Source organism: Chaetodon trifascialis, chromosome 24 (genome assembly GCF_039877785.1).
Source record: "Chaetodon trifascialis isolate fChaTrf1 chromosome 24, fChaTrf1.hap1, whole genome shotgun sequence".
NCBI lineage: Eukaryota > Metazoa > Chordata > Actinopteri > Chaetodontiformes > Chaetodontidae > Chaetodon > Chaetodon trifascialis.
This window is the reverse complement of record NC_092079.1, coordinates 11,166,865-11,181,996: the sequence shown is the minus strand read 5'-3', so window position 1 is coordinate 11,181,996 and position 15,132 is coordinate 11,166,865. Positions and strand designations below refer to the sequence as shown.

The 15,132-nt window shown below is 47.3% G+C and overlaps 1 protein-coding gene across 1 annotated transcript in view; it reads right to left on the bottom strand.

Moving 5' to 3' along the window:
• Positions 1 to 15,132, bottom strand: part of pard3ba (par-3 family cell polarity regulator beta a) — a 125,900-nt gene that overhangs the window by 50,756 nt on the left and 60,012 nt on the right. The window contains exons 15-18 of the mRNA XM_070957669.1: positions 14,848 to 14,989; positions 13,506 to 13,609; positions 9,936 to 9,980; positions 572 to 787 (exon numbers count right to left, since the gene is read on the bottom strand). Coding sequence (XP_070813770.1) covers positions 572 to 787; positions 9,936 to 9,980; positions 13,506 to 13,609; positions 14,848 to 14,989 — 507 coding nt within the window. The remainder of the gene's footprint in view (positions 1 to 571; positions 788 to 9,935; positions 9,981 to 13,505; positions 13,610 to 14,847; positions 14,990 to 15,132) is intronic.

Sequence of the window (15,132 nt, the reverse complement as noted above, 5' to 3'; positions counted from 1 at the left end):
AATTCTTCTCGTTTTCGGTTTAATGTCTGATGCGACCTGCTAAAGACAACTTGTCATTCTGCGGCAAATACCACCAAAACCATTTCTCACCCTCCAGATTTCTCAACACATCGACCCGTTTCATCACGGAGGATCCTCTCCTCAATAATCACACACGCCGAACATCTAACATGTCTGTGGGTTCACAAGGTGGAGCATTAAAAATATGCTGCTGTAAGATATAAAGTTGCTCTTCCCAAACTGCTGAGTGGATAAAATCATGTAGCATTTCATTAAGGTACTTAGGCTAAGCGCTGTCCCTTGGCAGGCCTCTGGCTCCTCTTGAGTGCCAGTGTGTTATAAAGCCTAAGAGATGTGCATTGGCAGTGCAGACTCTAATCTAAAATGGATACAAGGTCTAGGAAAGAAACCTATATTATGGCAACAGTGACAGTCGGGAATTAAAAAGGGACATTCTTTAAAAAGGACAGGATTTGTCTCTTCCTGGCAGCAGCAGTTCACAATTTTCCATCGCTTCTAAAACTGTCCGAGCCCGCTATTTCTGTTTTTAAATGCCAGTGAGGAGCCTTACCATCTTCAGAGGGTCCATCGTAGGATTTGTCGATGGCGATGCGGAAACTCTGGTTGCACCCCCGCCCCCGGACCACATGCGGCCGCGGGCGGTGAAAGGGCACAGGGGCTTGGATGCGGCTCTGCTCGGCCTCTGACACGGCCGTCTGGAGGCTCTCCAGGGAGCTGGACTTCCAGAGGCCCAGGGTCGGGCCCAGCGCTCCACCAGCTGAAGGCTCTGAGAGACAAAGAGAGGGTGTGTGAGCGACGCGGTGGATGGAGGGTAAACAGAGGATGAGAGGGAGAAGGGAGGGCAGGGGAAATAAAGAAGCCTGGCTGATGGAGGAGGAGACATGCTGCCACTGATCAAATGATTTTAAGTGTTATCGTGCGTTTTGAGATCATAAGCTTTTAGCAAAATTCACCCCACTGCTTACAAAACATTAAAGCGGCGCTCATCCCCTACAGTCACATTTCCTTATTTAAAGGGCATCCACATTAAACTTTCTTCAGCCTTAATGCTCCCTGAGATTGAACAGAGGTTAAAATCAGTTTACGGGAGAACTGCAGGAGGGACAGGAGGAGCCGGGACCGGAGGTTTCGGATGAGTTATGGGAGCGCGTGCTGGAATGAGTCCATTTGTTCCAGATTAGACCTTATCTAGCGTAAAGTTGCACATTGCATCTATTGCAGCGAATCAAGGCTGCCTAACATTCACGGCGGCATTTACCCAAGCTGTAACATATCTCAGGGTTTAGAGCGTTGTTTCTGTAGAGTTTAAGCCCCCTTGAGGCAAATTTGTGATATTGGGCTGTATAAATAAAACTGGCTTGATTTGACTAATCAGTCTCTGAGAAATCATGTTTAAGTCATGCCCATCTCTTGAAAACCATTGGTTAGATATTCTCAAAACATATATTAAATATTTATGAGACTCGGATCGAGCCCGGTGCTCTCATTGCAATATTTGCAGGGAAAAAATGTACTACTTTGAAATTAGATGTGCTTTTCTGACCTTGCTTTCTCGGCACTTGATTGTAATTAAATGGAAATCTTGTGCACCCCCCCCTCGTGGCTTATGGGTCAAAGCTGTTCTTGACTTTTCTGTTTTCAGGGTTGAGACTGAATTTTTACTGGGAAAGACAGACATTTTTAATTTCTCAAAAGAATATAGACAATATATTTGAATCTCTATTTAAAGAGAATAGATTACATATCTTAAGTATTGACATTTTGGAGGGCTTGGATTTATTGTACAGTATAAAATCACCTCATGTTAGCCTCATCAATCAGCTCGCACACTTTCTCCCTAATGGATTTTTCGAATGACGCTAAAAAAAGAGATGAAATGTAGAAAGCAGAGGAGAAGGGGTGAAAAACAGGCTTGACAGAAATGGGGAGAAAGTCCTATAGGAGCGACATAAAGCGGGGGAAAAGACACGATGAATGAGGTGGAGTGGTACGAGGACAGGTGAGGAGCAGCACTATGGGAACTGACAGGCTCATGCATAAGCAAGAGAGAGGGAGAATAAATGAACTGCCATCATACTGTACTCAGGTACGGCCTCCGAGTCAAGAGAGGAAGAAAGGGGAGACGGAGGAGCGGGAAAGCGACGAAGGCCACAGCTGATTCAGCAGGAGAGGAGGAGGCACCGGAAAAGGGAAGAGTCGAGGGAAGGCAGAGCTGTAAGAATAACGGGGAGAAACAAGACAAAGGAGAGAAGAGATGTGATGCTGACGAGGAGACGCTGAAGGACAGGTGACCACGACCAGGAGCCGGTCTGCACAGCGCGCCGCCGCAGCCGTGCGTCACAACGAAACCGTGACAAGCACTCTTCAAAGGAGTTACAGACAGGTTGCAAGCAGCGTTTTTTCCTCCCTGAAACTTTCCTGTAGGGATGACTTTCTCACATCGTGGCATTCACTGCTTGAGACATTTTTTCTTTTTTGTCATTTCAGAGGCTTCAAAGCTCCGAAGTAGAGCGGGGAAAAGGGGAAGTGAAACTGAAGCGGCGATAGAGTCGAAAGAGGGGGGAAAAGTAAGCGGAGCGTTGCTGCCTTTTAAGTCCTAAATTGACTTTCTGTGAGGAAGTGGGATTTATGGGGAATAAGGGGTTATAAATAGAGAGGGGGAGCGCTCAGGAATAAAACGCTCAATTTGAGAGGCAGGATTTGTGTCACAAATGTAATTACGGCTGTCCAGCTCGCAGCCTGATAGAATTAAGCTCCTTGCCAGCGCACTGCTGTACTATACACAGAGAAACTGTGTGTGTCTGAGTGCGTGGGCATGCGTGTGTGTGTGTGTGTGTGTGTGTATACTACAAAAAGTGAGAATTTTGTTCCAAGAAAAAAAAATAAATAAATTGAAGTCATGATACTGCCTGTGTGAGATAGTGGTGTGTGTCCTTGACCGCCTTAGATGAAGCAGGGGAAGAAATATGAGCACTTTTGCTGGAGTGTGTGTTTGTGTTTGTGTGTGTGTGGCTGTGAGTGCGCTCATTCCATGCATGTCAGGCGGTTGAGGCTGGAGGTAAATGAATAATGAGGGTTTAATAGGATGGATGAGCGGGGGAGAGGTGGCTATCATCGCCAGCTCGATCCAATGGAGGGTGAAATCAGCGTTTATCACATATCGCTGCCCGCTGTGCCAGCAGATGCTCTCGCGGATCCGTTCGCATCATGTCTGCCTGATTGCCACTGATTCAAGCTGGTGCACATATTTGACAAACAGCCTAACAGCCAAGCAGGCCAGGACGGTGGCGAATGCCCTTCACAGCTGTAGCACCCCTCCATCCAAGATGAAGCGATAATGTCACGTCTTCACTTTCTGGTACTTTTCTGCAAAGACAGTGTCAGGCGACGGCAGCTGGGGCACTTCAAAAGGCTCGGACGGACATGAAACTCCTGGTTGAATCATCAAAGATAAAAAAAAGTACAAGTCTGTGCTTATATAAACTTCAGGAGAAAAGTTAAATCCAACTCCCATGGTGTATTTCGGTAAGAAACCTCCAATAGCAGGGTTTAAAGGCCCGCTGGGTGAAGCTAAAGATTCCTCCTTGTAGAAATCTGATAACTTTAGATTACAGCTGAATATCTGATGTACAGTATTCAGCTGCTATTGTCTGGCGTTTTGCTCCCAATACAATAAAGCACTCCTGCTTAACTCAGCACATGACAAAGTCGTTCCTGTCCCTTGCATGTGTTTCCATGCATTGTTCTTCTTATTCGAGTCCAGCTGACTCCCTCCCTTGCCTGCTGTCTTGGCCTGGTGCAGCCTTCAGTCCCTGCACAGCGCTGCTGACGCTCCACGATGCTGCTTCATGCGTATGCACATGCGACCTGTGACCGACGCACGCTGATACGACTCATTCTCCACTTTCATGTCAGCTTCTGTATTATCTGATTAGTAATTGAAAAATAACTGTTGTCTAACTCTAAAGTGTCCGTGTGCTTTGCCACAGCCGGCACAAACTACCAATTCCGAATAAAAGTTGTCTGCACACAACTCTCTAATTATTTCGCCCAATGAGCGCAAGAGTAAATGAACTAAAAACGTCCAAATTACAGGCTTTGCCATACAAACCCTGTGTGCAGTACAAATACCCCACTCAGCCTTGTGCACACGCACACACACACACACACACACACACACACACACACACACACACACACACACACACACACACACACACACACACACACACACACACACACACACACCATCTCACCAATCGGCTGGGAGGTTAACACCGAGCTATTAAACAGGATATTGTCTTATTTGTATTAAATCTGACACTGTTGTTCCAGTCACAACATGCAAACGAGCACGCACGCACACCCCGGGATAAACCTGGGCACGCTGCCGAACCCCCCCACGGCGTCCCAGCGGGGTCTGAACGCTTACCTATCAGCCGGACTACAATGCGCTCCACAGCAAGCAGCTTTGCACCACGGTGGTTGAAAGGTTGCCACGGTTACAAGGAAGCGCCCCCTCCATCAAAACCACCGGGGGTGGTACAGGGGAGTGTGTGTGTGTTAGAAGACACTTTAGCCGACAGTGGAAAGGGCAAATGACCACATGGACACACAATCGCATATGCTTATAGAGACACACATGTCAGACACACACACGCTTTTCCATCTAGCATCCAATCTCACGGCCGGCCAATAAACCCTGCAGCGCCTTTTCTGGAGACCAGTAAAACAGGCCCAGACCTGGACCCTTCTATAAAAACACATGACACACACACACACGACACATCTGTAAAAGGGAAGCCTGCCCGCACACTCACCTTTCTCAATAAAGGTTATTGAATTTAATCCAGCTGAAGCATTAAACGACAGAATCGCCCGCTCCTGCGTTACACCACGTCAATAAAAGTTATTTAATTCAACGGGAGCCTTAAAAGACCACACATGAACAAGCCCATCTCAATAAATGTTAACGAATGGACTTAAACTACACAAAGACACGGACAGAAGACACAGAGGTCTCTCGTGACGCTGCTCTTCATTGCTTCACCTTTAGATGAAATGCACTGAGTATGTAGGCTTTTAAAACCTTTATTTGAGAGGTCTAATAAGCACGAGTGGCGTGTGGTGGATGGGTGCATGTGGGACTGAGTGTGTGTGTTGATGGTAATGAAGCAACAGCGTGGCTCGCTGGTGTGTGTTTAATAGTTTCTTGACAACAGCGCAGCTCCATGGCACAGAGGAATAAGGCGTATCAGGCCTGTTAGGATCAGTTAATTGGTTTTGCAGATTTCATGGGATTGGTTGACAATAAGAAAAATAAAGATTACTGCCCGTCTTATCCTTTAAAAAGTGAATCGTGTTTCGGGACAGCACTTATTCTCTGACTTCAAACTGAATCACTTCAGACAACTGTGAGGCCAGTAAGAGCAAATCCAATTCATGTTACAGCGAATCAAAGCTCCACTTCAGTTAAAGACTCGTCCAATCACTGAGCATCCCTCCATCACGATTTGAATGCACTCAGCTATATCAGAGGCAGAGGGTGAAGCTGGATGGAGGCGCTGCTCTGGCAGTAATTGGGTTTAGTTGTTTAGATGTATGAGCGGATGGGGACATATGGGCCGTATGTATTTAGCCTCCGAATAGATGAATGGCTTTAATAACTGGAGGGGACTTAAAAGGCCATTTCATAATTACTGCTTACCTCTGCTGGATTACAGCGGCGCGGGGGGTTGGCAGAGTATGGATGAGGGTTGGAGCGCGCTGCGAGGAGTGGGACATGCGCCATTTGTAAACGCATGGAGGATAAAAGTGCCTGTGCATTGAGGGAGGACTGCAGAGCGCATAAATTCAGACTCACGCACAGACCAGCATGTTGCTATACTTGTGAAGACCTTCATTGGCGACTGCAGTCCTGTGGTGACTGAGCTGAGAGACGTGTCAATCTACAGGCTGAACCCACACTAATCACAGCTGCCAGCACTTTACAGCATATTCTATATCTAAGTCTTACCATTTGGGCGCCTGCTCCATTACTGATGTGCATAATTTCATTTTTAGGGATATAAGGAAAATCAGACTCAGCCACAACAGACCTGGGGATGATTAGACCGGATCCAAAATGCAGTCGACCTGAACAAATCCAAACTAAGAGAGAACACAACACTGGCAGCAGCGCTTCACTTCACAGTTCACACCTGGTTGCCTCGAGATCTAAGACGCCGACCGTGTAATCGTAGGGTCACCGGTTTGAGTCGGCCTGTGAATCTTTGTTGTATGCGCCTCCCCCTCCTTCCTCTGCCACCTTTCCATCAGCGGCTATCAAATAAAAGGCTAAAAGGCTTCACAATATGCTTTAATAGATAAATAAAATAAGACATTTGTCACCTTCCTCCACTTGGATCCAAACAGGTATTACATGAAATACAAGGCAAGCACAGATGGTCCTCATAGACACAGAACGATCAGTCCAGTCAAACTGGTGCAATGTGGTGACTTTCAACTTAAATCAACTGCACACTGGATGCAAAGAAACGGAGGGAAAAAGAGCGACGGAGCGAGGTAAGGCGCAAATGACAGCGGGAGGGAGAGTTACGCAGCTCCCAAACAAAGAGTGTGAAAACAAAAGCAGAGGCTTCAGTGCTGGCAGGATGCCGGCTGGATTTAAAGTCTTATTGTGCAGAGAAGAAACAACGGGGACTAATGGGCTCACAGAGCAGCGGCACCGGCGGCTGTGCTGCAGGGTTAGCTGTTAGCTAGGCAGCGCTAGACATCCAGACGACAGCGGACGAGTCCACGGAAAGAGACGTACAAAAGACTGAAGACACGGATAAACAAACAGAAACTGCAGCAAAAGCAGAACAAGCATGAGGCTGAGATGCAGCAGTGGAGAGGTGTGTGTGTGTGTGTGTGTGCGCGTGTGTGTGTGTTGGATGAGCTCCCAGGTGTGTTGTAAGAGGGCAGCCTGCTGCCAAGGGAGGAATGGAGGGATGAATGAAGGGATATCTGTCCATTACTCTGGCTGTCTATGGCATATTCTCTCTCTCTCTGTGTCACACACACTCACACACACATGCACACTCACACACATATGCACACACACACACCACAGAGGCACTAGGAGATGCTGGGCTGGGTCTGACTCAGTAAAGGAAGCTTCCAGACTGGAGCATGTTCACCATAATCACATAAGGCTGGAACAGATACAGCTGCAGAGGATGGAGAGAGAAAGAAAGAGAGATGGAGAGAGAGAGAGAGAGAGAGAGAGAGAGAGAGAGAGAGAGAGAGAGAGAGAGAGAGAGAGAGGGGCAGAGAGAGGAGTGAAGATAACAGAGAGAGAGAGAGTGAATAAAAATGGATCAGCCTGGAGAGAGAAACAAAAGTGATCCTACAGACAGAATTGGATGTAGGAGAGAAGGAGGGAGAGAAAAGAAGAGAGATGAAGGTCTGGGATTGAGAGGATACTAAAAATGGGGATGAGCCTGGCGACAAAGAGCAGGAGACAGAGAATAATCAGGAGAGAAGCGATTGAGAAGGAGCAGGAGAGAACGAGAGTGGTAGCAAAGATGAAAGCGGCAAAAAAGAAAAAAAAAACTAGGCTCAATTGAAGATGGAGACTCCTAAGACTGGAGAACAGAGAGAGAAGAAAGAGAGAGGGAGAGAGGGAGAGTGGGACGGCGTGAGTGTGTGACGGAGAGAAAGAAGGAGCGAGAGGGAAGAGAGGGAGAGTTAGAGGAGTGAAGCGCTCCTCACAGCGGCTCTAGCCAGAGAGAAAAAGGGTTTTAGCCAGATTAAAGAAGCCAGGCAGGCCTCTTAAGACCATCCGCCTAATGAAATATGTCAAAGCCCATAAAGAAACACTGAGGCCATTTAGGAGGGAGGATGGGGTGTGTGTGTGTGTGTGTGTGTGTGTGTGTGTGTGTGTGTGTGTGTGTGTGTGTGTGTGTGTGTGTGTGTGTGTGTGTGTGTGTGCAGGAAGCAAGGCAAATACACTGCATCAGCAAAAATAAAAAACATGCAAAAGCCCTGTCAATACGCATTAGTTAAGAAGTCAACAGGAGAGGAGATTAAAAAAAAAGACGAAAGGAACGGTGCAGTGGAGAAATGGATCACTTTATTTATCATGGGGTTATGGGCGGCGATCAGAAATTCCAGGAAAATCATAGCGGGGGGGGGGGGGTTCAGGGAGAAGAGTAGGGCGGGGGCGAAGCCACTTGTGGGAATGCTGAGTGCGGGGGATTTGAGGTCAGCCGCGGTGCTCGGGACATTTGTATTCCAGCTGCAACAGGCTTAGCTGGCTGCTGCAGGTGGATTTAAGAGATCAGCGTACGTGCGTACGTGCGTGCGCCCGTGCGCGTGTGTGTGTGTCACAGAGGCAGTCAGAAAGGAGGACAGGTCTGTCTTCCAACATCAGAGGGTCGATTCTTTTCTTAAAGCAGCCGTATGAAGGTGCAGCGGGTGTTCGAAATGAAGCGCCGTGCGCGATGAATGAACGTACAGCGTCCACACTGCTCCACTCCACAATTAAAACCACAGCCCAGTTAGAGATGGTCAACTGAGCGTGCACGCTCTGTCAGCAACACACTGATTTATATTCACAGTGGAGATGCCCAGAACAACTGCATACAGTACTCCAGCCAGCGCGGGAGCAGCTGAATCTGCCTGAGTGGAAATTCACCGCTGCCCTGTCGGCCTGCATCGCAGCACGAACCGTCCCCGCGTTCAGCCCTGGAGCTGCTGTGTACAAGCCAATAACAACCAGTGTTGTCAGTCTTTATCTTTAGTGCTGTCAGCACCGCTCGGGGACATTTTTGAAACCCTCACCACAGGCCGTGCTATCCATTATGTCCATTATTCCTCAAATTTAATAACACCAGTGCAGTGCCCGATCGCGATGTACCTGTCTGGAACGGGCCGACTGCTCGGCCTCCAGTGCTGCCAGTCTCAATACTGTCACCCTGCCGAGTCCCTTCATTAACAACATGGTAATACTACAATGCTCCACCAGCTTTAGACAGTTTATTGAGGAGCTCCCAAAACAGAAAATATGAGCCACACTGTGTAGATGAAAAACCAAATCTACAATTATTTATTGAGGTCTGTTGTCTAACTTTTCTGAAGTCTGCCTTTAGGAAGGGGACACACTAAAAAAGTTACACAAAGAGTGACTTCATTACAGCCTCTTAGTGAGGTTAGCAAGATGTTTTTTAATCTGTGACTCGTGCCGTGTTGAAAGTTTTACAGAGCTGTCACTAAGTGCTGTCGGGACTTTTACATAAAGTGACTCTTGACATGACCGACGTGTTAAACTGCCATCAGATTTGTGTAACGGCGTGCGTGTCTGAAAGGGATCTTTGTCGGGGATAACTGTGCGCAGTCGCTCCTGCAGTCAGAAATGTAAAGTGCTTCAGTTCCTGGAGTGAACGAGACGCAGTTTGAGTAACTACTGGGTAATGTCACTCGGTAAAAGTGACTTCATATTTTATCTTAAACCAGAATTTTCTCAAATAAAACGCGGCGGAACGGAGCGGAGGAATAACTGAGGCAGAGGCCATTGTAATGCAATGCGGCTGCTGTCAGCTGGGTGAGGATTGAGCACTGTGGGCCTGCTGACCTGGACGGCTATAAAGCAGCGAGAGCTCAGACGCTAAGTGCTTCACAACTCAACTTTGTCAGCCGGGGGAGCGGAGGGAGGGGGAGGCTGAGGAGAGGGAGGAACAAAGAAATGGGAGCAGATAAGAAAAACAGAAGGGAAATGAGACTCGTCACACAGGGGGTTAATTTATATCGGTGTGTCCGGATGGATTTAACTGTGCGAGGCAACAAGGGAGACAAAAAGAGAAAGGCAGACGACTGGAGTGTCAACAACAACAAAAAGGAGTGAGAGTGTTTAGATGATATCAAACACTTACCACTCCTCTGCCCGGCCAGGGAACCCATATTGCTCTCATCAGCCACTAGAACACACAAAAAAACAGACTAAATCCCACAGCAAACAGCTCGTATTGTTATGTGAAACATGGAGCGGCTTTGCAAATGGTTATAATGGAGGCTAGTGGTGCTGGCATGTGCTGCGAATGACTCCCTGTAGTCAGGGGAGGACGAGCGAGGGACAAAATGAGACGGAGTGAAAGAGGAAATGAAAAAGAAGCAGAAATATAAGACGACCAGAAGAAAGAGGGGCACTGTGATTGTGAGAGAAAATGACAACAGATAGAGGTGAGAAAATGAGAGAAATAATAAAGGAGGGAAAAAGAAAACAAGAAGACGCCCCCACCAACACCCCACCCACCACCGCCTAATCTAACTAAACAGGATTGCGGTCGGCCAGCAGCAGCCGCCACAGGCGGTGCACCATGGGATACAATAATAGGTTTTCATTACGCTGCTATTTCTCTTAAATAATCCTTTTCATTTTTTATGAGGTCAATTTTCCCGGCGGACAGATGGGCGCGAGAAAATGAGAAGAAGCAAGAACACTGAGGGCACAGAGGAGACAGAAAAAGTGATAAACAGCAGGGACAGATGCTGGCTGATGGGGTGTGTCAGAAAAACACAGGTTAAAAAAAAAAAATCAGCGAGAGCAAACCTGAAACCAAAAGAGCGTCTTCAGAAAAGAGACATCTGTGGCAAACAAGACGAAGAAACAGAAACGCCTTTCTTGTGCTCACGTGACAGATGAAATTACAATTCAATACTTTCAAAGTTTGAGAAAAAAAAAAACTTTTCCAGGCGACGTAACCCTGCCAGATAATGAAAAGCTTCCTGTTCTGCGGAGGGAAGATAAAAGTCTGCATGGCCAGCAGCCAAACTCGCCTCCTCCTGCCACAGTGGAAGGCTACAAATGTAAAAACCCCCTTTTAACCTCCGATCAGCTGTCTTATAGTCTGACATATGTGTGAGTACATTTAAACAAACCTGCAGAAGCATGATACGACTGCATCCTGCTGGACGCACGCTGAGTAAAACCTAAAGAAACACAGAGGCCCGACTATGGGGAAGATGGAGAAAGAGGGGTCGAGAGATGTGGTGAGACAGGCAGAGCGAGCAGCTGAGACAGAGGCGGAGAGATAATGAGACAGAGTCAGGCTGTGTGTGTACGTGTGTGTGTGTGTGTGTGTGTGTGTGTGAGGTGGAACTGTTGGATCTGGTTTTGCTTCACATCCAGATCTGACCTCGTGGCCTCTGACAGTATGAAAGTCTATGGAGCCACGTGGTTACTGCTACAGAGCCACAACGTTGCCGGTTCAATTCCAGCTGGAGGCCTTTGTCAACCCCCCCACGTTTCCTGTCTGCCCATTAGTCATCACACTATCTGCTAAAGGCAAAACATGCCCTCCAAAAACTATGACAGTCAGTGTGCTTTGAGGCCCAGTCTCCGTTTTCTCTTTCATGGACCCATGCTGCATGGTGGCCATTTAAAGTTGACCCATTCGTCAAAGAAAAGGCTCTAATTTAAGACTTTTAGGAAATCAAATCCCCATTTTCACACTATTTATCTATTTAGAAGCATAGAAAACCCAATGAATTTGTCGCATTTATTCATTTTCAGTGTTTTCTGTGAGTGGATCAAGCTTCATTTCTGCAAGGGAGTGACTGAGGGAGGATGTATGTCTGACAAACAGCTGAACACTGAACGACACTTACGTCAGAGCCTCGGCTGAACCTGTCATTTCCGGTTTTTTAAATCCAGCCTGGGTCGCCGCAGGCCAAATAACTTTGACTGCAGAGTGAAGTCCATCGGCGTCACGACTCCTAAAAGGTCTGATGTTTCGATGCACTCCGAGCATCTTAAAGTCAATCCATACAGAACATTTTCCGAAGCAGACCATCGCTTTTCAGACTGAAAAATGCATTACTTTCCATTATTGCTCCTCCAGCTGCAGCGACTTACTGTCAGACCTGCTTGAATAACTTATCTATTACGGGGTTTTATTTTTATGTTAGTCATGTTACAGCTGTAACAGAATGCAAATGAGAGCTTTTTCTGGTGCATTCAGGCACTTGCGGGGCATTGGATAAAACCGATTCATCGTTCTGGGAACCTTTGGATCAACTCCACGTCACTTCGGTGCTGATCTCTGCACGGGAGTATTTCTGTGAGCGAGTGGAAGCTCTGAGTCAACAGACTATTTGCCAAGGCATCCAGGGTCAATAATAGAAGCTCACCTCTTTCTGTCAAGTGGTGTTTAATAAAAGCTAACCTGCTCTGTGATGCGGCTGCAGCTTGGATTACATGTGACCGTAAAGACTGACAGGTGGGAAACCCTCCAGAGGGGGAAAAAAAAGCATTTGGCTCTTTAAATACAAAAAGTGTAGACAGGGTCAGCATCTGAGGTGCTGTGTGTGTTCAGAGTGTCTGCCGTCCTCACACATGAACACACACACACACACATACACACTCACAGGGAGCTCTGCTAACTACCTTGTTCCAGCCCTGAGCACTTTGGAGAGGGAAGGCATGAATAGAAGCAGAGTGATAACACAAAAAGAGAGAGAGAGAGAGAAAAACAGATTGAAATGGAGGATGGCCAGAGATGGAGATAGAAGCCAGAGAGGGGAGACAGATAGTGGCGGGTATTGGAGTGGGTCCTTGGTGGGATAGAGCACAGAGTGTGTGCGTGCAGACCACCCTTGTCCATAATGAAAGCCAATCAGCTTGGGTGGCAGAGGCGTGTGCAGCAGGAAGAAAGCCAATCCACTGAACCTAATGAACCGCGATTGGACATCAGAGAGAGGCAGAGAAGAAAGAGAGCAAGAGCAATGAACTCATCGGCTTTCGGCTGAGAAGGAAAGTGCTGAAAGGAAAAATAGAGATAAACAAAGATGGAGGGAGAAAGGACAAAGAGCTCTGACCATGTCCCCGCAGCTCGGGATCGCAGGGAAACTGAAGAATGCGTCAAAAAGAGAAAAATAAGAGATAAAAGATGAGAAGATTCGAGAGACAGATAGAGAAAGAGGAGAGGAGGGGTCAGCTCGGGTTAATACGAGGAAATAAGCCCCTTCTTTCTCGCCTTCCACGCACACAGCAAGCCGTGAGATTGGAAACCTCACGGCTTTAATTCACACACAAAGAGAAAGACGTGTACACACACACACACACATACACACACACACACACACACACACACACACCGGACAGTGTGTTCAGACAGTTCGTTGGAAAGCCCCTGGGTTTATGAGTTCAAGAGGTCAAATCCCCTCAGGCCTGGGATAATAGGGGAGGGCTCCGTATCACAACAAAGAAATGTACTGATAAGAGCATGTGATCGCTGTGGTGGAGTGTGTGTGTGTGTGCGTGTGTGTAGTCTGGGTCCATGATTAGACTCGTATGTTTGACTGGCTTGTGATGGTTGAGACAACAATGTTTGAACGTTTTCGCCCCAGAAAATGTGTTCAGTCGTACTGAAAACAACAGCTTCATTGACAGCAAAGTGAGTGTGTGTGTGTGTGTGTGTGTGTGTGTGTGTGTGTACACTCACCCAGGTCCATGCTCTTGGACGCTCTGTTGCGAGGTATGTTGTCCCTGTCGTTGGCCAGCTGGCCATAGAAAGCCGCAGTCATGTCGGGCAGCCTCTGAAACTCGCTGACGAAACAACAGTCACAATTAGCATCAATCAACCAATCGGAGTTCGCTCTCGAACCGGAGCAGCCAGGAGTGAAACGCCTCTCCGTGACTTTTTGGTTGCATCACCCAAACAAAAGCGAAATGAAATCCACGCACAGACAACAGATCATTCAATTTCCTCTGCTCCAGATGGGATGATTTAATAACACAACAGCATGTACTGTCTGCATTAAACTCAGAGGGAAACGAGTGTGATGATGCCAGATTCTGACCGACCGCATGAGATACCGTACACACACACACACACACACACACACACACACACACACACACACACACACACACACACACACACACACACGGACTTTCAAACACACTCACTCAGAAGACTGTTGTGGAAAAGTTTTACGGCCTTCTGACGGACTCTTTCGGTAGGTCCACAGTTGTTTCAGGGGATCTCAGTGAGTCTCTTTGAATGAGACGTGTAACACTGAGCATGACGAGTCTTCGGGGGGGGGGGGGGGGGGGTCCGGGGTTTAAACTTCTCTCTCTAGCTCTCGTTTCTGACAACGCGCACCCTCATTTAAACAATATCACGTCCCCCGCTTTCCACTCGATCTTTGAGCGTGGCCGCTCAGATCAGGCCGGCACACGTTTGATTTCCCCTGTGGTCGGACAGCACGCTGCACCAATCACTTTTTTTTTTTTTATATTACAACCCTGCCCGACCGGCATCAGATTCAGGGAGATTAAAGTTAACTTCGGGAGTTTTAACGGTGTCCAATTCCACACTGCATACTGTTTCTGTGCAGGTTTGGGGTCAGTCTGCATATAAAACAAAGGAACCAGAGGACAGATAGTAACCCTTAGCTGTCTCTCGTGAACCACATACAGAACTCATGGTTGACATACACTGTCTGCTGTGGAAAGAGTGCTGCTGTCAGTGGGACGCTAACAACACTATCATATCTCATTGTGAGCCTTCACACTCCTACAGATTTTACTCTATTATGATATCACTACAACAACTGATGCATAATGCAAATAGGCTACTGCAATTAGAGCGTATAGTCTAAATAATGCATGTGTGCATTGTAATATTTAGTGTAATGGCTCTTCTTTATCTCATAACAGAGGCTCATATTAAGAGTGTCATTAGAATATAATAACTCTAGCCCTGTGTGTGCTTTAATAGAGTGCTGATGGTGCAGTGAGTGTGTGTGTGTGTGTGTGTGTGTGTTAGGAGGGGGGGGTACCTGTGGTGTGAGGGAGCTAATGGTAAGTCTCTATTCATTTCCTCCACAGCGCCGGGGGAGGGCGGAGGGGGGAAGCCTTGCTCAAACTCTTCGTCGTCGTTGCTGTAGTGACCGTGGCTTCCGTTGGCGGCAGGATACGGAGCTGAGGGGGAGCACGACGATCAGAGCAAAAAAAACAAAAACAGATTTTGTTTATCAGGGTGGAATCAGAGAAAACATGCACCACTGACAAGGCGCTTACTACTGTTTTGGGCAGCTTTGCTTTGATCTTACTGGTTACTGCAT